The following is a 22,553-nucleotide window of genomic DNA, read 5'->3' as shown; positions in this document are numbered from 1 at the left end:
CAAGAGACTTCTCACTTCTGAGTTCTCACTATTTCACATTCATCTTAGAAACTTATCATAGTCTATTTATTTTAAATACAGTTGTTACAATCTTGTTTGGGGTTTTAAAGCATATGTGGGATCCTTCCACATGTGAATGTTTTTGCCAATAACAAAAGCAAAATAGAAACACCATAAACTTACAGATATTTCACAGCATGTGCATGATCAAGATATTGCCAAGAGACAGAAAACAAGAAAAGAGACTTTACCTTGTGTTTTTGTGTAAGATCTCCAAGACATCATTACTCTCTTCACTAGAGAATGACAAAAAAGAAGTGACAAGAGTAGCCATGTATTTGCTGATGCAGCATCATCAAGATTCCCACTCGATAAGGAACCCTTTTCTGCGGATCGAGAGGCGAAAGCAAAGGGAACCACATCTCTTGTGAATCTTAATGGTGCTGCATCTGCGACTACTGGCTGATAACATCCACCAAAGGCTAGCCTATTCATCGAGAACCTAGCTATTTCAACCGCAGAGAAAGATCCTTATCGGTTTCGAGGTCTAAAGTTGGGAACTCCCATGGTTTAAATCAACAAATGAAAAAGCAAAGAGGAAAGCAAGAGGATTCAGACAGCAAATGAATCAGCAAGATGATTTTGGTGAGAAGCAATTGAGAGAGATAGGTACATGAATATATACACTCATATGAAAAAAGCTAGTTGGTCGACGTAAAATCACTTGGAAAGGGACAGAAGTAGCATCAAGATCTCTAATTGACTTTTAAATAAAGAGAGAGATCCCATCTATATAACACAAGCCCACTTCACTATACAAGTGTCAGGAACAGAAGCCAAAGGCTAAAGAGTTCTCAATATGACATATCTCAAGATTGCAAGTCTTTTATACACAAACCGTAAAACCTTTTCTCTCCAAAGTACCATGAAGAAGTCAATTAAAGAAACATTTCCAGGTGGAGTTAGATAATGGGTTGCAAATGCAATGGACGATAAAAGAAAGTTTTATCAGAATAGAGGAATTTTATTAAACTAAACATGATTGATTAGTATGGAGGAAGTGGGATTATGAAAATTATTAGATTAGAAATGTCACTTTATTTAAATTAATCATGATTAAGATTGTTCCCTGTGCGGTTTCTTACGTGTAAAGGCTACTAAACACTCAGAAAGCAGGCAGCTTTAGTTTTTAACTGGAGGTGTTCATATACTTTAAGTCAGGGAATCAGTTAAGATCAGAAGATTTAGAAAATTAGGGTCACATGTACCCAATTAAAAGCATCAAGAAAAAAGAAAACGAATGCAGCAAATCACGGTTAATTTTGCAACAGCAAAGATGGATAGTCATCAAAGGACAAAAGATAAGGCACTAATACTATAAAGCACTCAATCATAATATGTGTTAGGAAATAACTTCACACTCATTAGCTACAGCTACAAGCAATCAAGATGATGTGAAGTTTGGTTTTCATAACAGCCAATCAATTTTCAGATTCGTGCTAACCCAAAGAGTTGAACTTTAAACTAATATTACTAGTTAATACTTGATGGAAAAATAACTTGAAATAGAATTTAAGAGAACCATGAATAGCATAAAAGCATATCCTTTTCACAAGCCTAACATTCCAATAAAAATGAGAACTCATCTTCATTCATACATCTTTGGCTGATAGATACCAGAAAATTAGACACAACACAGGTTCCTCTATACCACTACTAGTAAACAAAAGGAATGAACTTGTGCCTAACCTTATCAGCATAATCCGAATAGCTTTGTCCGAAACTCTCCACCATCAATTCTTCTTCCATCTTTGCCTTCTTGTTGTAGTAAACCAAACAAACCGCTAAAAGAAACAACAGACTCAAAGGCGCACGCAGAGCAGTGCAGTATGCAGCGAAAAGAAGCATCGTAGAAGCATATATCGGATGCCTGACCCATCTATAAGGACCAAATTGCACAACAGCCGTTGGAACAACAACCTTTTCAGAATATCTAGCAAGATATAGCGTTGAATCATAATGCATAAGCATTGTAATCACAATCAAAATCCATATCCCTACATTGGCCCAACCCCCTGGTAATCGGTGAAGCTCAGGCCCTTCAAAAGCTGCAAGCCAATGTCCAACCATGATGCCAACACCAAACAAAATCCGAGACCACAGAGGCGTGTTCACATCCCATTTGGGATCATGAGTGCGAGCATAGAAATCTCCATAGAGGCGTTTTCTCACGCTAACATTGAAGAAAAAGAAGTAATGATACGCCAAGAAGAACACATAAGGCCAGCCTTCAAGATAACCATTGAAATAAGCAGGAGGCACAAGTGTTAGCCATGTGAAGACTGAAGTTACAATACCAAGCTGCTCAAAGGCATTGGCTTCGCCAAGCCAATGCTTACGGAAACAGTAAATTCCATAACCCGCAAGACCCACAGCGATAAACCAAGGCCAGAACAACCATGTCCAGCTAAAATACATCCAGAAGAATGGGTCCAAGACCAAAGTCAAAGTCTTTTTTGCAGCCACAGTCAAAATCGATAGCAAAAGAGTTAACTTCACAACATCCATGGGCTTCACTTTCAACTCACGAACTTTCTTCACCATTGACCCAAAAGAGAAGGTTCGAAATTGGCTAAGGAAAGGGTTATCGGAATCGGAAACAGTCGAGCTAGAAATCGAGCATCTGGGTGGAACCCATGAACCTTTTCTCACTGGGAACGGCGCACAACTCCAGATAGACGGACTCTTTATCGCTTCAAAACCTCGGAGCAACGGAGTGTCTCTGGAATCAGCACGAAGGGAATTGCACTTAAGGTGTTTGTTCAAATGCCTGAACGAAAACTTTTGGTTCCCTTCCAACGACGCCGCTCTAGGAACAAGCTTCGAGCAGAGAAGCACAGCTTCCATGGCGAATAGAATTCAGATAACGGATACAAAGACAAAGATTCAGAAAAACTCTTTCAGCTTCATATTTGATTCGAAATCGAAACTGGAAAACAGATAAACTTCACATAGAAAGAGAGAGAAGTGAACCTCTTTTACTTCAGTGTTCGGTAACTAACAATGGGCCTATGGGCTAAGAGAAACTGGCCCAGTGGGGTAATATGTAGAATAGCTTAAGGTCTTTTAAAAAAGTAATGGGCTTTGACAAGTTATGCAGGGGCAAAACTGTAAACATTGAGGAAGGTTCTATAAATTGGCTCAACTAATTGTGTTGACTTTTTTACGCCGGCTGATCTTAGCCGTTGAAACCGACCGGTTGCACTTGGCCCAGGTTCGTATAAGCCGCTGGAAGAGGAGAAGTCGCTTCAAAAAGTGGTAATTTTCCTAGGAGAAAAATTAAAAATTAATATGTAACTTTTTTACTTGTCTATTATTGAAAAGAAACAGTCTATGTAAGCAAATTTTCTCAATTAGAAATTGTGGAAACTAGAAAATGCAAATTTTGAGAATGCAAAACTAGAAGATAAATTTGAGGAATGATTTTTTTTTTTTGTCAGCAACATAGATTAATATGTTAAAACACAATTTATCACGATATTTTGGAACGATAATTTCCATCGATATTTTCTAACGGAATATTTGGATTAGGAGATCAATGGATTCTTCTCAATGAACAAATATAACATAGTGTAAAATTAAATTTAAGTAAAATGATTTGACACTTTTGTATATACTTACATTTTCTAATTTTGACTTTTTCATGAAATGTTGTAGCATTATTTTTTTGTGATATTTTATGTTTTGAACCCTTCCGTGCTTATGGAGTCGTCTACAATAATATATTAGCTTCATTATTTAAGACCAAAATATTTATATGAAGAAACAACAAAAATAAGACCAAAATCGGGTATTTAATTTTATCATTTAGGTCTTCTTATAATTGTCGCATCACACGGTTCGTTCATCAGTCTAATTAGAAAAGAAAGGAAAAGATATAAGATAAATTGGTCAAGAATATCTAACAAGTCTTTATTATATATTTTAGTTTAGATCGAAATGGAAACGTGACATGATCAAGAGAACGATGTATAATTATTGACGCGTAGACTTTATAATGGGGTATCTAATATTACAATTTTATTTCATTTGTTTTAGAATTGCATATCCACGGGAGTCATGATAACTATTTCTATAATCATAAAATATGTCTCTTTGACAGCGAAACCATTTATACACTAGATTAAGAAAAAGTACTCGTCGTCTATATTGTTTAATTAATACTCATTTTTAGAGAATTCGTTTTCATTTGTCACACGCATTGAAGTTTCTTATCTTATATAAAGAGACTCTGCATTCTCTTCTTTTCTTCATCAAATATTTTCTCTTCTTCGTCTCTCTCACGTCTATTATTTTCTGTCATCTTTTATTTGAGGTAATTCCTTCTTCTAAACCATAAAACCAACCATATTGTTCTACATATATTCTTCTTTTTAAGTTCTTATAAATATAAATGTTCTTTGTTTTTGTTTATGATTTTTAGAACCACCAGATTTGCAGTTTCTGGAGAAATGGAATTTGTGAACAGCTCTCCACCAAGATATGAATGTCTCCTCTTTGGTAATAATTGATAAGAAATTGTTTTTTCTTTTCTTTATCATTGAAACATTAGAAGCAATTAACAAATTTGTTGATCTATCGTCTCTATATATCTATGTTTGTTTTCAACAGATTTGGATGATACTCTTTATCCTTTAAGCTCTGGCTTATCAGATGCATGCTCCAACAACATTATAGGTATTGCTATGTTTTTTTCTTAAAGATTTTTATTGTGATTACTTCTTAATATGTTTAGTATTTTATATAAAATCACCATATTACCCTTGTGCAGAATATATGGTTGAAAAGCTTGGAATAGATGAAGATGGAGTCGTTGAACTAAACCAAATTCTTTATAAGAAATATGGAACTTCAATGGCCGGTCTTAAGGTAAATTATAACTACCTTCATAAAATATATGTTGATCAGACACAATAACTGAGTCTGATTTCTTCCATTACACAAATATGAAATTTGTTTATGATTAAATCGAAACTTAAAATTTACAAGATCATTTATGCAGGCGGTAGGTTATGAATTCGATAATGACGAGTACCACCGGTATGTTCATGGTAGATTACCTTATGAAAACCTTAAACCGGACCCGGTTCTAAGGAGTCTCCTCCTTGGTCTACCTTTGCGAAAATTGGTATTATATATTCGCTTTATCTTTTTTTTAAGGTTTGGCTTAGCTTCAGTTTTTATATTAACTGTGTTCTATTGTTAAGGTATTCTCGAATGGAGATGAGGTTCATGTGATGAAGGCTCTCACAAGACTTGGCATCGAAGATTGTTTTGAGAGAATCATAAGTTTCGAGACCTTAAACCCTGATATCAACGAAGCTGAGCTTTCTTGCGTCACAGGTCATCTTCCCGAGAATCCGGTTATTTGTAAACCAACTGAGATTGCTTTCGAGAAAGCCTTCGACATTGCACAGCTCAATCCTCACAAAACCGTAAGTATTAAACCTAATTAGACTTTTCTTTTAGGCTTATATTTTCTTAATTAATCAATAGTTTTATCGTCTAATCAACGTTTTCGTGCTACTTGCTTGTGTAGTTGTTCTTTGACGACAGTACCCGGAACATCCAAACCGGGAAAGCCGTTGGTCTCCATACAGTCTTGGTAAGAAACAATTAACATAACACCAACTAAAACCGATTCTTTTTTGTAACTAACACAAACATCTTTCTATAATTCTATTAAAATTAGTTCCTAGAAACTGAGCGAAGAAGACTCATATATGTATGTACTTTTTTTTTTTTTATCAAATTGTTAAATGAAAAATATCAATGTTTCAGGTTGGTAAATCAGAGAAAATAGATGGAAGCGATTACGCGTTAGAAAGCATTCACAACATGAAAGAGGCATTCCCCGAGTTATGGTCGGAATCCATTATCAACAACAAAGAAACTGAAAGAATTGATTACGCTTCACAGATCTCGATTGAAACTTCTGTTCAAGCTTAACTTTATTTAGTACTAAATATGATGATATTTACATATCATTGAATGTTTCAATAAAATATCTATGTACCTTTTTTTGTCGTCTATCCATGTACCGTTTATGGTTGATTCGTATTTATAGTCTATAATTGTATTTTAATCACCCTCTTTTGTACATATCAATAATGTGCTAGTAAAAGATCCTGTTTATTGCACCATATTAGAAGATGGATCGTAGATATATAAACTCTCTTGATTTCATGATTGAGAAAGAACGTATAATGTATGTTGATTGTTAAGGTTATGGTCTTATGGACAAATTTAACCAATAACAGTGAATGCATTTATATTCTGACAAGAAGATTCCTAAAAGTCCCTCTCTCTTTATTTTGTCATAGTAGTCAGAGTCAAATGGAAAACGTGACATTAATCATGATAAAGAATACGATATGTATTGCGTACTGAATCAAATTAGTTAAATAAATCCCCCATCAACGGGAATCATGAGAACTAGTTCTTTTAATAAGATAGTGTTAATAGTGTTAAAATTAACTATATACTATTAATAAGTACTATTGGACAAAAGTCGAACGCTATTATTGACATAGCTTTTCACGCGCATCAGTTTGTTTCTTATATAAACACATATCTACGTCGTTATATTCACTCCATCAATTATTTTCTCTTCATCACCATTTCTCTCAAATCTTAAAAATTTCTCTCTTTAAAACACCCCAAAACAACTAAGGTAAATGTCTCCTCTGTCTTTCATTGTCGTCTCGTAGCAAACAGAATTATATTTTCTAATGCTCTTTCTTTTTGATTTTCACTTCTATTTTTGAGGACTACACAACTTTTGGTTTTGTTTTAATTAGCCTATACATAAGCCATAAGTAGTCATATGCTATATAGTTACCCTCAAAACCACATGTAGTGTACCTTGCTATAAATAACAACAACAAAATTTACATATAACATATCACTACTTTTATTTAAAATAAAGTAAAATGAAGCTTTACACCACAAACACTAGTTAAAAAATATATATATATACACAGTATTGGCTAAATATTTAGATGGTTGAAAAACAAATAAATAGATGGAAATTTTGTTCAAGTTACCTTTGATTGAATAACCCGGTCCATCTGGACCGTAATGGTACATTAGCAATAAACTAAACCGAACCGAATTTATGGCGGGCCAGCGCACGACATTTTGAAAAGTGTTTGGTCGGCTCCTAAATGACGCGTGTCATCCAATAATTCGCTTATCTCGTGAAGGAAAATCTAAACGTCACGTGGAGAAATCGTAGATGTCGACGTGAGTAAAAACGCTTTTTCTCCAGATTTAACGACAACCAATCGATGAGTCATGACTCATGAGGGACACCATTGAAACGTTTGGTTAACATATTGCCTTCAAAGCCTTTTTTGGTTTTTCTTCATTTCTCTTTCGCGAAGTTTCATTGATCAGAAAGGGTTCCCACTTTCTCCATTGATTATTCTTTTGTTCGATTCTTCTCGGTATGTTTCGATCTGGCTAATTGATTTCTTTTTTCTTTTAGTTACGATTTTACGTTTAGCATTTTCATTATTGTCCCCTGTTAGATTTCGATTCAGATTTCAGAGTGTAGTTTCTGCTGATCTATAGAAATGTTATATGGTGATGTGAGAGATTTATAATCTATGGGATCTGATGTCAAAGTTTCCAACTTTATGTGAAATGTGTGTTGGTGACATTGAGATTCAGTTGGTTAAGGTTTTGTTTTCAGGTGTGATTTGGTATCAAAATGGCGTATGAGGAACACTTTCAGCAAACTTCTGAAGCTAAATATGATTGTCTTTTATTTGGTAAGAGAAAGGAACAATTTTTAGGATTGGGATTTGAATATTAACATTAGTTTATTGCAATTTGATGATTAAGAAATGGTTTAACGTTTAAACGTTTTCTGATTAAAGTAAACTTGTTTTGACTTTAATCATACAGATATAGATGATACTCTTTACCCTCTCAGTTCTGGTTTGGCCATGGAAGTGAAAAAGAACATTCAAGGTAAATTGTGCTCGTATTCACTTGTTGTTCTTCTCTCGAGTATTGGTTGCTTATGTTTTAGCTGAACATTTGGTTGGTTGGTTGTTGTTGTTTAGAATATATGGTTCAGAAACTTGGTATTGAAGAAGATAAAGTCCAAGAACTTTGCCTTTCCCTTTATAAAATCTATGGAACTACTATGGCTGGTCTCAAGGTATCTTATTTCTCCACATTGTTAACATTCTTCCATATCTTTCAATGTTGTTAATGAACATGCCCTTTGTTTCTGATGTTGATTCTTTCAGGCTGTGGGTTATGACTTTGATTATGACGATTTCCATCGGTACTGAACTTAACCTGTCTTTCATAGTTGTTTTACATGTCTTGTAAAATGTAAGGTGTTTGGAACTTGAGATTCCTCTTTTGTTTTACAGTTTTGTTCATGGGAGATTGCCATACTCAACACTGAAGCCTGACCCAATTCTGAGGAATATTATTCTTAGCTTGCCTATTCGGAAAGTTGTATGTGTTTTGACTCCTTGATACTAAGCTCTTAAATTTGGTTGCCAATCAGTTTCTTCTCTGATCTTCTATTTTTTCTAAACCTGCTCACAGGTTTTTACGAATGCAGACAAGGCTCATGCAGCCAAGATTATTGCCAGGCTAGGCCTAGAGGGCTGCTTTGAGAAAATCATATCTTTCGAGACTCTGAACCCCATCACCAAAACTGAATCTCCTGTTGATACCAAAACCAGAGAAATCTTCGACATAATCAGTTACATGGCAAATCCTGATTCAAGCATTGAACTTCCAAAGACTTCTGTTGTATGCAAACCTTCTGAAGGAGCATTCGAACAGGTTTTCAAGATGGCCAACATCAATCCTAAGAAGACAGTAAGAACATATCACTGCTTCTTTTCTTTTTTCCTACCTAAACCAATTCATCACTGAAACTTAATAAGTTGCAAATATCTTGCGTGTTTTCAGTTGTTCTTCGATGACAGCATCCGCAACATTCAAACTGGGAAGCGCGTTGGTCTCCACACCGTATGGGTAAGTAAAAGAAGCAGAGACTCAATAAGTGTAAAACAAAACTTATCATTCTCAAAGCTCACCTTTTTAAAAATCTTGTTGTATCATTAGGTTGGGACCTCACACAGAGAGGAAGGAGTAGATATTGCATTGGAGCATATTCACAACATACGTGAAGCTCTTCCTCAACTATGGGATGCTGTTGATGACAAAGCCAAGGAGATTAGAACCAGGCAAAAGGTCGCCATTGAAACCATTGCTTAAACAAAACATTCACTGGCTCATTTTGCAGCTAATAGTATCGAGAATAGCGAGAAAACCACATAACTATTTCACTCTTGTAAGAGGAAAAATAAGTGTAATTTAAAGCTTTGATTGAGACCACTTTTTGAGATTATGAGTAGTTATGAAAAAAGCTTTACTTTATTCAATGAAGTGCAACATCGTTTGAATCACTTTTACAATATATCATGAAATCTTTTTACTTTTCACTAGCTTATCTTCGTTTCCTTTGCTTCTATACAAAAGAATCTGACTCATAATGATTCCATTGGTGAAGATAGAAAGAACAATACCCAAAAGCATGCTAAGTGGAGCCTTCTCTTGAATGCTGGTGAAAACTCTCGCCAAAGCTCCACCAAAGTTCATGAGACAAGTCAAGAAACTAAGTTGTCCAGTGCTTTTGTTTCTGAAGTTCTTCCAAATCTGAGGGATTCTTGCAGAGAGAAATATCAAATGCTTAGAAGCATAAAGAGCTTCAAAAAGAAAAGGATCAATCTTACCAGCAAACACAGTTGGTGCTATAGCAAAATAAAGAATTGCTTTGACCCAAGTTGTTACAGAGAGAGGTTGTGAGAAATAGTAGATACAAGCCACCAAGATTAAAGCTTGGATCAAAAGAAAAGCTAATTCACCAAAAGCTGAAAAAGGAAGGTCTTTGTTAAGACAGTAAGCAAGTGAGATTGTGTAACCAATCACTTCAAGCTCAAATGCTACAACACTTAGGCCTTTTACACTCTTGTTGTCCACGATTTTCATTATCTACAACAATAGAAGTTCAATTCAGTTTAGAGATATTAGGGTTGTAAAATCATAGTGATTGATTGATTGATTGAATTAACCAACCTGAGGAAGCTTAACGGTCATTGAAGCAGCGACGAGGAAGTAACCGAGTAGCTTTGAAATGAGAGGAAGAAGACAATCTTTCGCCGGAAACTCACCGTTACGGAGAGATCCGATTGCGCAGCTCAAGTCGATTCCTAGATAATCCATTGTTTTCTCCTCAAGTTGCTTCCTTGACTTTTTATGTTCAGCTGTTTTTCAGATTGGATTTGGTTGGATTCTTCAGACATGATCAAATAAATACCAAAAAATTAAACCAATAGAATCTTTGGTTTGGTAATAAAAAAATCAATTTGGCACGGTTTGAATCGGTTAGGTGTAGACCAGTTAAACCTAAGTGTGTTTTTTTGGACGGAGCTTCAAATCGGAAAATCTTCTAAACCTAGAAAAACGAAAACACACGCGGAGTTGTTGTTCCTCCTCTACGGTAACGGGAATATCGTAGTTATTGTAATTTTGGAAAGCTATAATGGCGAAGAGAGAGATTAGTAGCACTCTGAGAAATCTAAAGGTACTGTCTTTTTTCTTTCTCTGTAGAAGTAGCTTTATTCATGTTACATGACCTTAGATTTGAAACTCAAGGAAATTACTGAAATTGAATTGAATTCGAGCTTGAAAATTTAGTCTTTTCTCTATTAAGCTGGGTTTTGATTCTTGGACAAATTGATAATCCCCTTCGAGGTTGATTTCACCTTGGGGGTAGCACTGAGCTTAGCACCAATTATAAACATTGGTTTGGGACTAAAGTTGCAATTTTTCACTGAAGAATTGTGTTATATCAATCATGTAGCTCTTAGTTGATAATCTGGTTTTGGGTGAGAGACAAAAAGATACGTGTTAATAATGATTGATAATACTCTCTGTCTATAGTTTATGCAAAGGTCTTCTCTGAAAGTAGAGAAGAAGAAGGCTGATGAAGAAGAGCCTAATGGGAGTTTTCCTTCCCTTAGGACTGTTGCAAAGAAGTGGTACCGTTATTTCTTCTTACTTGATGTTTATGTTTTGCTTTCATCAGATTACTGTAAACAAGGACATTGTGTATCTATTGTCTACCCTTTTGTTATGTGTTTTGTAGTGTTTACTAATGTGTGATTTTCGATGCAGTGTGGTCATAACAGATTGGGATCCTCAGCCAGGAGCATTGTTAGGACGCATGTCTTTTCAGTCTTTCAATCCCTCTATCGAGGTTAGTATCTGTGACGCTGTGGCCTGAAATACTTTGTGATCTTTCAGCTTTCTAAATAAAACTGTCCTCTCCTTAGAAATTACATGAAGAGGCAATAAACGGTGGAAATCCCTCAAGCTCTAGCAGTAATGGAGGAAAAAAGTCTTTTAGGTCTGTACTCTTGCTTTTATATTCCTTTCTTTGTTATTTCCAGAGAGTGTGCATACAACAGAACAACGCTGGAGATCTATTGTCTTACTGATCATCTAATTTTGAGACAAATGAAGTCGTTACTGATAGCAATTTGCAAATAGATTTATCACCTACTTATCGTTTAGTTCATTTCTGATTTTGCTTCTCGTTAAAGTTGTAAACGGTAACTAGTCAAAATGCATCCTCTTTCAGTGAACCGGAGAGTTCAAAGGTTGAGCCAAGTGGGGAAACAGATGGTGACTTGAAAAGAAAACAGTCTGAGGTAGTCTCCGAGGAACAAAACCGTCCTAACAAGTCCCCAAGGAGCTTTGACAAACCATCACCGAGCAATAAAAAGGGCAATGGTTTTAAGAAACCCAAGAGCAAGAAGGTGGACTGGAGCGTTTTGAGGCCACCAAAACCTCAAACCAAATAGGGTTTAAATTAGCTAACTACAGCAATCTATATGCTATTAGTTACATCGGTTCATATGTTCTAGTAGATCGTTTGTTGCTCTGTCTGTATCGTCATTCCCGTGGTGTTGCAACCCGTTGGATAAATTATAGCCAAAAGTTTTGAATTTGTTTGGGTTAAAAGTGCTCGTGTTGTCTTCGGATCTTTGATTAAACAATTTATCATTTCCACAAGGATTTGAATACAATATGTACTTGCAGGAAAAAAGAGTTGCATCCACTCACGGGATCAAACATATTCTACAAAACCATTGGGAAACAAAAATGATGTAATTGAGAAGTAACATTTTTCAGATGTTTAAATTATTGTTTGTGAACTTCTCAGCAGGTTTCCAGCAAGAAAAAGCATAGATGACTCTTCCTTTCCATCCTTGAAGCATCCAATTGTTATCGCTATCGATCACAAAATCTCTATGGTAACGTTTCCTCACAATTTCCTTAGCCTCCTTCATGATCTGTTTGCTAATAGTTGCTGGCTTAAACCCGGCTCTCAAAATCCTAACTCGCCATTGCTTGTAGGTTTCAGGCCTCGCAAACCGCTCTGCACCCTCGCAGGAAATCACGCTCATCGCGTCTCTCACAAGTAACTCTCTCTCCAACAGTGACCTGTTTTTGTACTCATCCTCTGCGTGTATTGTGGTGTCAAACATGTCAAAGAGTGAAGAGTAATGAAAAAGCGCTTCTCGGAACCTCGTCATGAAGAAAGGAGAGTTGTACATTCCGTTAATCTCTGCAAACACAAAGAGGTCAGGATTGATATCTCTGAATAGCTTCAGAACCGTGTCTCTTGGAGAGTCTAATGACACAGTTTCATCAGGAGTGTATTGTAACCGATGAATGCAGTTGACGACCGTTGTCTCTCCTGGATTGATCATAAGTTCATCAAGAGTGATGGTTTCCCATTTTTTGGCTATGAAGTTGAACTCAAAAGGAACATTAAACTGATCGCAGAACCTTTTCAGTCTTCGACCAGTCTCTTCAACGCGGTCTGAAGGACGAAAACCCGCTTGTGGCAGCTCGATTCCAGTCACCCGAAGCATTGGTGGTCCGCCCGGTCGTTTAGACAGAGCTCGTAACAAACAAGGCCATTGAAAGCCGTAGAGAACTCCAAAATCAACTATGTGAAGCTTAGTTGCTTTCATAGCAAGTTCGTAAATCGATTTGTTCGCAGCGAAGTAATCAGTTACATAGATGGGACAAGTATGAACAAACAGCTTGTACGCTTTCAAAATGTCCACCATCGATGTCGTGCTTGAAGGAAACGGATTAGAAACAGGCGGTGAGATGTTTCCAGTGATACGTGCCTCAAGCGCCTCTGCAAAGTAAAAAGCTAGTCTTTGTGTTCCATCTCCATTGCTAGAAGAGTGTGCTCTTATCTCCTTGAGTTTATCTGTAGCTCTTCTCTGGTCAAAGCTCGCTACAGCTTGAGCACATTGCGTCAAGAGACTTCGTAGATCAACGGTATTAGTTTTGTGCGTCTTTGATTTGTTCGATGAACCTTTTGCTCTTCCTGCTCTGTTTGGAGTACTCTGTTTCGTTATTACTGTTCTTTCTTCTTCTTCTTCTTGGTTCGTTTTGCATACCAACAACACATGTTCTAACTTCACTGCTAACTCTTCCATCTCCGAGACAAATATCGCTGGTTGTTTGTTTCTCCGATTGTTCTCAAGATCATCTTCTTCATCATTCCGATGACGGTACTTTCTCTGTGATTCTCCGCTCGAAACCAACGCTGATGAATCTGTTGTTGTGCTGGGAAAACAGAAATCTTGGTCACCGGAGTTTTGATCGGAGGAGGAGCTAGTGTTCTGATCAGATTCTGGAGATTGCTGTTGAATTATCTCGTAGAAGGATCTCTCAGCGGCTTGTAAAGCTAAATCGTCACGAGATATACCTACGAAGTCTTCTTCGTCCATCAACATATCATTGATGTACTTCAGAACAGGAGAGTTATCCAAACACACCGTTGGAGGTGAATCGTTTGGTGAAGACTGATTCTGAGACTCGTGGAAATCAGGGAAGAGATTGTTCCCAGATTCGAGATTGTTTCTGGGTTTGCAGCAAGATCCAGATCCGTTCTCAAATCTAAACCCATCAACTGAAACTTGAAGCAGGGCGTCCATGGTGATGATGATGATGATGAAGAAACAGAGTTTGAAAGTTGAGAGCTTTTGTCAAATTTTACCTAAAGAAGAAAAAAAAGTTAAGAGCTTTTTTTTTTGTTCAATGAAGAGAAGAAAGCGGTGAGAAAGTTCATGTGAACACAGTTGTGAGAGAAAGAGAGAGCTTTAAATATGAGAAAAATTTATGGTTCTTTTTCGTTTGCAGAGCAAAAGAAAAAAATGGAACTTTCGAGGAAAACAGTAAGCAGCCACAAAAAGTGGATCAAGTTATTAAAACATACATAATTTAAGAGGTTAGTTAATTTGTGTCGGATCTATCTGCAACTACTTCTCTAGGGTTTTGGAGTTTGATTCTTGTGTTGTTATCTTTTTTACTTATCTAATATCTTCCCACTTGCATTGCTTGGTCATGACTAAAAGTCAGGTTCCTTTACTCAGCTTTGAGAATTGAATTTAAAATATAAAAAAATCATCCAATCTCACATATTTTCTAATAAACATTTTCACCAATGGAATCATTTTGATAAAATATCAGGTGGATGTATATTGGCTTGCATCTGATTCCTTATGTGGTTTTGGATAGATAGTAGTGGAACTTAGAACATATAGGTTCTGTTACTTAGATATGGTATTCGACATTATTTTCAATCACTAATTTTTGTTGTTGTTGTATTTCTATGTCTTTTTTATATTACTGTATTATAACATCTTATTATATAAACTATAAAGATAAATCTTGATGGCCAAGGAATTGGACAAATATTTTGGGTGAAAGGAACGTGGATACCAAAACCTAATGGTTTATTATTATTAATAAATCAATTAATCTTTGTCGGCAATAACAAAATCATTTCATATCTTTGACTCAGTCTATAGTTTCTTGAACAGTCAAAGTTCAAAAGACGACGCGATTAGATTCCTTAATACAGTCGTGACATGGTATATAATTAGTATTTCTTATAATATGATTAGTGATCAATCACTCAATTGGTATAGAGTCAATGCCTCAATATAAAGGTGAAAGTGGAAGAAAGAGGAATATTCAAGATGAATGCGACTTGTTACTTGTTAGTGTCTAAATTCACCTTATCTCCCAAATATTTTTGTTTTTAACATCAAGTGCTCAGGTTCTAATTCGTTGTCCTACAAAAACCTTGAATATATAAATATCTCCATCTCAGAAAGAATCCTAGAATATTTTCTCCTCACATATACAATGAGTGTGATATCCCCAATGAGTGTAGATTATTACGAAGCAAAACTAATATTTTAGGAGAAACCATTTCCAATTGGTTAATTTTTTTAATATATAAATTATTCGTTGTCAAAAAACAAGTTTAAGTTAGCACTAAAACTTAAGGATTGAAGAAGATTTCGTAAACGTCGAGAAAGTGTTACTAAATTGTTTGGGACCATTTCGTAAAGTCTCAAATGTCTTATTTGTCCAATTAACAATTTGGATAATGTCTTAATTACGTATATCAATTTATTTTTTCTTAATGTACCACGGAGTGTGTGAACACATGTTTGTTAAAAGTGATGTTTAATCATTCGATTTGGTTATTGTACTTTTGTTTTTATAAGGATTTAATGTTGTGTTGACCCTGAAGAACCATAATCTTGTACTAATCAGAAGTTGATTCTCAGTAACCATTTCTCTCACGGAGCGTGATATACACCGACCAAACATAACTTCAATGTTAGGCCTGTTGGGGAACCTCACAGTCGAGAGCGCGTGGCTATGTTTTGGTTACATTGCTCTCACATACTGTCTCTTGCTTTTTTTATTTGTATGATATCAATAATGATTTCATCTACTGATACTATTGTTAATTACACTCTGATTATTCTTCAACTTGGGTTTAGTTAATCTTATGCACTATCGTTTAATGATTTGTCCTTTACTTAATGACGCTCAATTAGTTTACACCAAAATAATCGATTAAGATGTCATGAGTGACGACATAAACTAAACTTTTGGGCCTGTTAATGGGCTTAGATGGCACAACATAGTATAAACTTCAACAAAAGTTCCTTCAAAATCACTAAACTTGCAAGTGCTATGACTCGAAAACGTTCTATGACGACCATAGGAGAGACAGAGGCTTTCCTTCAGTACATTCTTTGACTTGATCTAATACCACTTGTTGAATCTTCTTCTCTACTTCCTCCATGGCATCACTGGCATTGATTATCTACATCACCACAAACATTTCAAGGTTTAGTTTTGTTTGATTCTGTGTCAAATCTACAAAGGAACAAACAAAGAGTCTTAATCCATTTACCTTCCATGAAGAATCGCCAAGGGTTTGATAAAAGTCTGCAACTTTCTTCTGAAACTCCACTCGCTCATACCTCTCATCTCCATATCCACCTCTCTCAGCAGCTCTTTCAGGTGAAATGTCCAGGTAAAGTACAGAATCTGGAGCCAGTAACCCGATTTCGGGAGCCTTGCACCATTCGATATCGAGACCTTTAGCTGATGAGAATGCAACACCAGAATACGAATAACGATCCACGATAAGCGTAGTTCCTGTTTTTAGCTTTTCCTCCATCAACGACCTGCAAATGCCAATAACTTATCAAGTCTTCTTACTAAGCACTAGAGGATTAAAAAGGGAATCAATTGGATAAGAACCTTTTCTCCCAACGATTGGCGCTGAAAAGGAGATGAATTGTGTGATCATCTAACTGCGACTTATTAGAAAGATACGCGGATATCATCTGACCGACACTCGTCTCTCTATCGGGGAATCTCCAGAGCTCGGTCGGATGTCCTAAACCATTCAAGAAAGAGAGTAGCTTAGCACACTGTGTTGATTTCCCGCTGCGATCAAGACCTTCTAGAACTATCAATGCTCCTCTTGGCTTCACACTACTCTCGGTTCTGACACCAGAAGAAAAGTTGCTACTCTCCATCCGAACTGATGAACGCTTGATACACTGCAGGGGATAGTTCAAGGAACGTGGCGATGCTAAAGCTCTGAAACTTCTGGAAACTAAAAAGAGAGTTATTAGATAAAGGATTCCAAACTTAAAATCTATCTATAGGCAATTGAGAGTAATATCTGTTTCAATTCACAAAATCCATAAGGTTATGAAGAATTCATTAGTCTGTTCATGATCAAAAATCATCACTTTATCAAAGTCACTGAGCTAATACAAAATCAAAAGACTTGAAGAAGCAAAAACATTGCAAGAGGCCAAGAATAAAGTTATGTAATTTAGTTTAACTTACAAAGTTGAACACTTGAAACCGAGCAGATCCGTTTCATGCCCTTATTAGCTAAAACCTGCGAGTTAGAGTCAAAGATCATCATGTAACCAACCCTAAATTCAATCAGAAAATCGTTGGAGATCTAGCTAGAAAACATCGGAATATGTAGGAAATGTATCAAAACACACATTCATGAAAGTCAAGGCGGCGCGTGGAATTTGGACTCACCTTTAAACAACATCAACTAAAGATTCGACAAGGTGGTGATAAGACGTCGCCGGATTCGTTGGTGGAGAAGAATTCCTCGACGGCGTGAAGAAGCAGTCGACAAAAAGAGGGGTTTAGAGAGAGCCGACGAACCATTTTCAACACAGCTCAAACCCTTCAAATCACTCGGAGGGTTTCTTATGGATCAAGTACTGACCGGTTTACAGTTTTCCGGTTCAGAGAAGAGATTGGTTTTTGCTAAAACAACTTGAACTGGATTTTCCAATTGGTTCACCGATCCAGCGATCAGACCAATCATAGTGTTAGTGTATTAACGACGTTGGTAAGTGACAATTCGAATTCAATCACACGACAAAACTCGAACTCGTGGAATCAGACAAGTAGCACATCAAATAATTATACACACGAGGAATTTTTAAAAAGTCTAGATAAGAAATATGTAAAGAGAATGAGAATGTCACAAAAGATGTACAACAGATCCTCTAAAAGCCCTAAACTGGTCAGAGAAACCTTATTCCAGTTAAAAACTTTACATTGAGAAAAGTTAAAAAAATCAAACCAAAGTAAAAGACCAAATCTTTGCATCTATGTCAGAATCTTACATAATCATCAATAGTAGTAGTAATACACAAAGGAGAGACGACCTCCAAGGCTGCAGCAGATTCATTTAGAGAAGTAACAGACCCTCTGTCGTTTGAGACTGTGTCTCCTGCTCCAGCTTGTTCACATTCTGCTGCAGCTGCTGCATCTGTTGCTGCGTCCAGTAGCCATGGGCGTTCAAGACTCGGTTTAGAAGTTCCTGCGGCACTGGCTCTCCTCTCCTCTGTTGTGGAGATATCTTAGCCGTGTGGACCAGCGTTTTCCATTTATCCTGCACAAATACCAAACAGTTATTTCTCAGACCTAATCATGCGATTTGGTTTCACCGAATTTAGAATTTAAACTACTGATTAAAATGCAAACCTTGAGATCTACGTAAGTGCGGTGGTCAGCATCCTCGAAAGCACAAAGCTTAACATCTCTCCACCTACAGTTTTCACCAAACTTTAATCATCATCTTCTTCTATTCACAATCACAAATAAGCCAACACTATATGACTTGTATTAGTGTTTTTTTACCTTCCAGTACCGAGTTTCTCAACTGCTTGAACAAGTGCTTCTACTTCAGCAACTGAGAAAGGTCGACGAATTCTGCGTTGTGCAGCCTGCTGCTGCTGCTGTTCACTTCTTCTAGATTTCCGGGAAGGTGGTTGTGATTGAGAAGACAATTCGTTGAGCGCCACAGAAATCATAGCTTTAGAATCTTCTGTCACATTATTGTTGCCTAATGAGTCAGATGGGAATAATGCTGAGTCATGATGGTCAGATTCCAACACATTGTCTATTTTAGTAGCTTGGCACACAGGTAGCAGCTCCTCACAAGCATGTCCCAACGGGTGACTGGAAAACAAATAAGAAATTAAGCCACAAAAGATTTGAATAATTAAACACAGTGGCGGGTTTTAAGTGGTGAATAGAAGTCTGAACCTAGTTAACAGTTGAGGCATTTCTGAGCTGGGTTCAAGGCTAAAATCAAGAGAGTCCAGGTGGGAGTTATCCTGAGAGATACCAGTCTGATGAAGGGTTTTGTTATCGTCACGGACTTTCTTCCCCTGAACCATCAGACCAACTCGGTGTCCATCACTCAGTAAAGTGCTCACTGCTTCCATCACCATTCTCTGCAGAAGCCAAAGGACCATAAGAACTTACTTTCTTAATAGGAGGCGAAAGGAAGAGCTGTGTAATGTTACCTTCAATGAGCCAACAGTAGCAGTTTCTGGAATCTCTATGAAAAGCTCAGGCACCCTGAACGACTTGATCCGTAGTTTCACTGAAATAAACATTCTCATGTTAGCTTCTCCGCTTTTGTAAGTAAATAACACCGACAAAGAATTCAGATGAGACTCCATTGTTACCATGGGAGTCGCTTGCCACAAAGGATGCCCCTTGACCTTTTCTACTACCTGCAAATTAAATTTACAAGATCTAGTTAAAACAACAAAGAGAAAGCTAGCTACAAGATCTAACAGAGGTTTAGGCGTAAAAAGTCTCTTTACCTCTATGCATCTTAGTACGCATACGGTAATCATCAGTAACGGAATCAGATATGTGGTCAAAGTTTTTCCTTTTCTTGATAGGATAGCTCCTCTGCTGGTGCAAGTAATAATTTCTCCACGGTTTCGTATCTGCAACACCAAATACATGTCATTAAAACAAAACCCATCAAATGTATTTAAGATATGAAACAGATAAGAACCCCTTAGGCAGGCTACTACCTGAATGCCTTGAACCTCCTTTCCAATGTCTAGAAGCCAATATCTTCCTGATTCTTCTGTCCCCAATACGAGGTACAGTCCTAGGTGAATGTTTTGTAACACGCGGGTGAATGTACTTGGAAAAGTTTTCATCATCATCTCTACTAAACAAATTTACATCATCCCGAACGCCATGGGAAACACAGTTCCCAATTGATGGCACTTCGGTTCTACTACTACTACCTAAACTAACTACAACATTAGGTCTCGCATCCAGAACTACTGCATCACCATCGATATCCGGTTTTACATCTTGACTGAAGTTCCCGACTTGACAAGCATCACTACCACCAGAGTAACTAAAACCATCTACCTCATTCTCTACTTTGCCATTTATCACAGAACTGAATCCGCAGGGACTCAAAGATCCCCGATAAGGGGATAAAGCTACTGGCATTAGAGGTTTTTCTTCCTCCGGGAATTCCTCCTTTACACGATGATCTTCAATCAGTTTGTCAATAGACATGAGAGAACTCCCACTCTCAAATGACAAGTGTCCAGCTACGGTGGCCAATAGATCAATTGCACACATATTATCATCTTCTTTACTTATCCTCTTCTCGATACTGCGCCTCTTCTGGCCAAAAGATGAAACCAAACGTAAGTAATCATATAAACTGATAATGAACTCCATACAACTAAAAAAAACGCATGAGTGATAAGGCCATTACCCGGGCGGATCTGGGTGCTCTTGCATTGGAAGGTACCAGGTAGCTTGCGTATCCAAATTCTTCTACACACTTATGCGACACCATTTCTCAGAATGCATAACACGATTATGTGATTGCCACAAAAGAAGATTGTTGATCAATGGCTTATTATCACACCAATCAACGAAATTCTGTGAATGTAATTCCCAACCTGTAGATAAAATTGAGAAATCAAATTAGAAAGAGACATTGAAATCAAAAGAAAACGAGATAAAATAGCCAATGGTTTTAAATTTAAAAAAAAAAACAGAATAAAAGGGTTTTGTCTCTGGAAATAATGCATGAAGCAAAAAAAGGAATGATTTTGAAGGTTTTGGGTCAAAGCCCATTGAAAAAAGCTTAAACCACCCTAAAACCCTAAACAACTTTGAGATCTGAAATTGAGAGTCAAACCGTCGTTCCAAATATTTCACCACAGGAAAACCCTAAACCATAAAAAAAAATTTAAGAAAATAATCGTATGGACGAAAAACTTCGATCTCAAGATCAAAGGACCACCAGATCACGGGTGTTCAAAAGGGTTCTAAATCTCAGATCGGATTTTACAGATCGAAGAATAAAGCGATGAAAGATAAAAATCGACGAATTTTTTTTAAAAAAACGTAAAATTGGGATTTACCCAGAGATTTTCAGACCAAGGTAACGAAAATCTCCTTGGTTTTATGAAATTCAAAGACAGAATCAGGATGACTAAAAAAAAAATGACTGTAAAATCTCTCACCTTTAAATCTGAATCTTTAACTTTTCCGGCGAATAACACGACAATTACGAGATCGGAAAATGAAAAGACAAACGCAAAGAAAGGACTCACACCAAAACCCCTTCTTCCTCGAGAAAGTGACGGAAACTTTTTATTCTTTTTATTATTTTACTTGTTTGAAACGCTACCCACACGATGCGATCTTCTCTCACCACAAGCAAAAACAATCTCCTATTTCTTTCTCTCTCTGTGAAACGCCACAAAAACAAAAACCCTTAAGAAAGACGACCACATTTTTTGCTTAAACCCTTTTTAAGCCTATATTGACCTTTTCCCCACCGGTCCTACCGGTTATACTCTTTCTCTTCACCGGCTATTATCGGTCGACACCTTCATCTTTTTAGACCAGGTTCTTCGCCACGCTTTTACATTGCTTGTAATCCCTCAGATCTTACCACGTGGCATAGATGTATCATCACATGACTCCTGAATCTACCCAATCAGAATATTCCATGTCAAACCAAAATTACATCTCATTAAAGTTACACTTTATTTACTTGCAGATTCTTGAAAAAAATATATGCAACTTTCATTTTCTTATTCAGTTTTAGTAAACAATTTACAAAAATTACTTTGATTTTCCTAGTTCTTATCTTTGAAGAAATCTAAGATTTTTTATATGGAATGTTATAATTACACACTAATTTTTTTACCAAGAATATATCTTTACTCATTAATTTTAAAATTATCTATTTTCAAGTATTTAAAAGAGTTGAGTTTGGTTTCATAGTATTAAATCTAAAAGTTCAACTATAGACTATAGTCATGGATTCTATATATATAAATTAATATTTAGGTTAGTGGAGATAATCTGTAAACTATAACTATACGACATTCTGTCACGTGGCAGGTGGATCTACCTTTTTTTTTCTTTTCTTAATACCTTAATCTATAGCTTATATAATTATACTCAGTTTTAGATAATTTTGTACATCATTATCGTCTCTTTATGATTTTTTTACTTAAGGAAAATTGCCCTCAAAATCATGTTCATCAATTTTTGATTAGTAATAATATTTCTGATCACTTGCTCCAATCGGACGGTAGAGATACTTGCAGAATCTAACGTCAAATGAGTCTCTGTTTTACACTTTTTCAGTTATGTTTTGTAGGATAATAAAAACAAACCGTCAAAATCTTAACGTCTAGGGGAGGATAAAC

At 36.5% G+C, this 22,553-nt stretch overlaps 8 protein-coding genes, 1 long non-coding RNA gene and 1 other non-coding gene across 24 annotated transcripts; 4 read left to right on the top strand and 6 right to left on the bottom strand.

The window, feature by feature from the left end:
* Positions 1-334: 334 nt before the first annotated feature.
* On the bottom strand, positions 335-459 carry MIR172e. Its single transcript, NR_143357.1, has one exon. It is a non-coding gene; the product is annotated as a microRNA ath-MIR172e precursor (primary transcript).
* Positions 460-1,548: 1,089 nt separating this feature from the next.
* Positions 1,549-3,419, bottom strand: AT5G59500 (protein C-terminal S-isoprenylcysteine carboxyl O-methyltransferase). 2 transcript variants are annotated; one of them, NM_001345357.1, is made up of 2 exons: positions 3,034-3,062; positions 1,550-2,900 (listed from the first exon to the last, which is right to left on the bottom strand). In NM_001345357.1, exon 2 carries the CDS (start codon positions 2,602-2,604, stop codon positions 1,717-1,719), a length of 888 nt encoding a protein of 295 aa, NP_001332653.1. In that variant the 5' UTR covers positions 2,605-2,900; positions 3,034-3,062; the 3' UTR covers positions 1,550-1,716. The 2 variants fall into 2 exon arrangements, with proteins under 2 accessions (NP_200758.1, NP_001332653.1); NM_125341.3 differs by having other exon boundaries at positions 1,549-3,419.
* Positions 3,420-4,274: 855 nt separating this feature from the next.
* On the top strand, positions 4,275-6,310 carry AT5G59490 (Haloacid dehalogenase-like hydrolase (HAD) superfamily protein). Of its 2 annotated transcripts, NM_125340.4 has the most exons (8): positions 4,275-4,375; positions 4,484-4,560; positions 4,672-4,737; positions 4,832-4,929; positions 5,063-5,188; positions 5,268-5,495; positions 5,600-5,665; positions 5,842-6,310. In NM_125340.4, exons 2-8 carry the CDS (start codon positions 4,512-4,514, stop codon positions 6,007-6,009), a joined length of 801 nt encoding a protein of 266 aa, NP_200757.1. In that variant the 5' UTR covers positions 4,275-4,375; positions 4,484-4,511; the 3' UTR covers positions 6,010-6,310. The 2 variants fall into 2 exon arrangements, with proteins under 2 accessions (NP_200757.1, NP_001331418.1); NM_001345356.1 differs by having other exon boundaries at positions 5,600-6,310.
* A 412-nt stretch (positions 6,311-6,722) lies between these two features.
* AT5G59480 (Haloacid dehalogenase-like hydrolase (HAD) superfamily protein) lies at positions 6,723-9,541 on the top strand (the record flags this gene model as incomplete). Of its 5 annotated transcripts, NM_001345355.1 has the most annotated exons (10): positions 6,723-6,733; positions 7,266-7,508; positions 7,757-7,835; positions 7,972-8,037; positions 8,133-8,230; positions 8,322-8,359; positions 8,451-8,538; positions 8,632-8,910; positions 9,004-9,069; positions 9,160-9,312. In NM_001345355.1, exons 3-10 carry the CDS (start codon positions 7,775-7,777, stop codon positions 9,310-9,312), a joined length of 849 nt encoding a protein of 282 aa, NP_001330070.1. In that variant the 5' UTR covers positions 6,723-6,733; positions 7,266-7,508; positions 7,757-7,774. The 5 variants fall into 5 exon arrangements, with proteins under 5 accessions (NP_001330070.1, NP_001330068.1, NP_851223.1 ...); NM_180892.2 differs by lacking the exon at positions 6,723-6,733 and having other exon boundaries at positions 7,341-7,508; positions 9,160-9,541; NM_001345354.1 differs by lacking the exon at positions 6,723-6,733 and having other exon boundaries at positions 7,341-7,652.
* On the bottom strand, positions 9,453-10,381 carry AT5G59470 (Mannose-P-dolichol utilization defect 1 protein). Of its 2 annotated transcripts, NM_001203640.2 has the most exons (3): positions 10,174-10,381; positions 9,831-10,089; positions 9,453-9,753 (listed from the first exon to the last, which is right to left on the bottom strand). In NM_001203640.2, exons 1-3 carry the CDS (start codon positions 10,318-10,320, stop codon positions 9,713-9,715), a joined length of 447 nt encoding a protein of 148 aa, NP_001190569.1. In that variant the 5' UTR covers positions 10,321-10,381; the 3' UTR covers positions 9,453-9,712. The 2 variants fall into 2 exon arrangements, with proteins under 2 accessions (NP_001190569.1, NP_200755.1); NM_125338.3 differs by having other exon boundaries at positions 9,453-10,089.
* Positions 10,382-10,531: 150 nt separating this feature from the next.
* AT5G59460 (scarecrow-like transcription factor 11 (SCL11)) lies at positions 10,532-12,208 on the top strand (the record flags this gene model as incomplete). Of its 2 annotated transcripts, NM_125337.2 has the most annotated exons (5): positions 10,532-10,681; positions 11,041-11,138; positions 11,275-11,356; positions 11,433-11,506; positions 11,741-12,208. In NM_125337.2, the coding sequence occupies exons 1-5, from the start codon at positions 10,640-10,642 to the stop codon at positions 11,961-11,963; spliced, it is 519 nt and encodes a 172-aa protein (NP_568908.1). In that variant the 5' UTR covers positions 10,532-10,639. The 2 variants fall into 2 exon arrangements, with proteins under 2 accessions (NP_568908.1, NP_001330367.1); NM_001345352.1 differs by lacking the exon at positions 11,741-12,208 and having other exon boundaries at positions 11,433-11,597.
* On the bottom strand, positions 12,140-14,473 carry AT5G59450 (GRAS family transcription factor). Its single transcript, NM_125336.2, has one exon — positions 12,140-14,263. It carries the CDS (start codon positions 14,121-14,123, stop codon positions 12,291-12,293), a length of 1,833 nt encoding a protein of 610 aa, NP_200753.1. The 5' UTR covers positions 14,124-14,263; the 3' UTR covers positions 12,140-12,290.
* AT5G08920 lies at positions 12,862-14,448 on the top strand. The gene has a single exon (NR_143133.1). It is a non-coding gene; the product is annotated as an other RNA (long non-coding RNA).
* Positions 14,474-15,966: 1,493 nt separating the features above from the next.
* On the bottom strand, positions 15,967-17,868 carry ZEU1 (P-loop containing nucleoside triphosphate hydrolases superfamily protein). Of its 3 annotated transcripts, none has more exons than NM_125335.4 (5): positions 17,569-17,868; positions 17,362-17,416; positions 16,762-17,115; positions 16,409-16,685; positions 15,967-16,318 (listed from the first exon to the last, which is right to left on the bottom strand). In NM_125335.4, the coding sequence occupies exons 3-5, from the start codon at positions 17,040-17,042 to the stop codon at positions 16,202-16,204; spliced, it is 675 nt and encodes a 224-aa protein (NP_568907.2). In that variant the 5' UTR covers positions 17,043-17,115; positions 17,362-17,416; positions 17,569-17,868; the 3' UTR covers positions 15,967-16,201. The 3 variants fall into 3 exon arrangements, with proteins under 3 accessions (NP_568907.2, NP_851222.1, NP_001078772.1); NM_180891.4 differs by having other exon boundaries at positions 15,979-16,318; positions 16,762-17,122; positions 17,569-17,714; NM_001085303.1 differs by having other exon boundaries at positions 16,007-16,318; positions 16,762-17,122; positions 17,529-17,700.
* A 66-nt stretch (positions 17,869-17,934) lies between these two features.
* TRP1 (telomeric repeat binding protein 1) lies at positions 17,935-21,714 on the bottom strand. 5 transcript variants are annotated; one of them, NM_001085301.1, is made up of 11 exons: positions 21,354-21,616; positions 20,594-20,783; positions 19,884-20,499; positions 19,665-19,793; positions 19,524-19,571; positions 19,359-19,438; positions 19,096-19,286; positions 18,688-19,008; positions 18,532-18,595; positions 18,309-18,439; positions 17,986-18,220 (listed from the first exon to the last, which is right to left on the bottom strand). In NM_001085301.1, exons 2-11 carry the CDS (start codon positions 20,675-20,677, stop codon positions 18,178-18,180), a joined length of 1,707 nt encoding a protein of 568 aa, NP_001078770.1. In that variant the 5' UTR covers positions 20,678-20,783; positions 21,354-21,616; the 3' UTR covers positions 17,986-18,177. The 5 variants fall into 5 exon arrangements, with proteins under 5 accessions (NP_200751.1, NP_001078770.1, NP_001078771.1 ...); NM_125334.4 differs by having other exon boundaries at positions 17,935-18,439; positions 21,354-21,714; NM_001085302.1 differs by having other exon boundaries at positions 17,986-18,439; positions 19,884-20,496; positions 21,354-21,618.
* Positions 21,715-22,553: the final 839 nt, after the last annotated feature.

The sequence above is a fragment of the Arabidopsis thaliana genome, chromosome 5 (assembly GCF_000001735.4).
Source record: "Arabidopsis thaliana chromosome 5, partial sequence".
Lineage (NCBI taxonomy): Eukaryota > Viridiplantae > Streptophyta > Magnoliopsida > Brassicales > Brassicaceae > Arabidopsis > Arabidopsis thaliana.
Note: the sequence above shows the minus strand (reverse complement) of the source record. Positions and strands in the feature narration are given on the sequence as shown.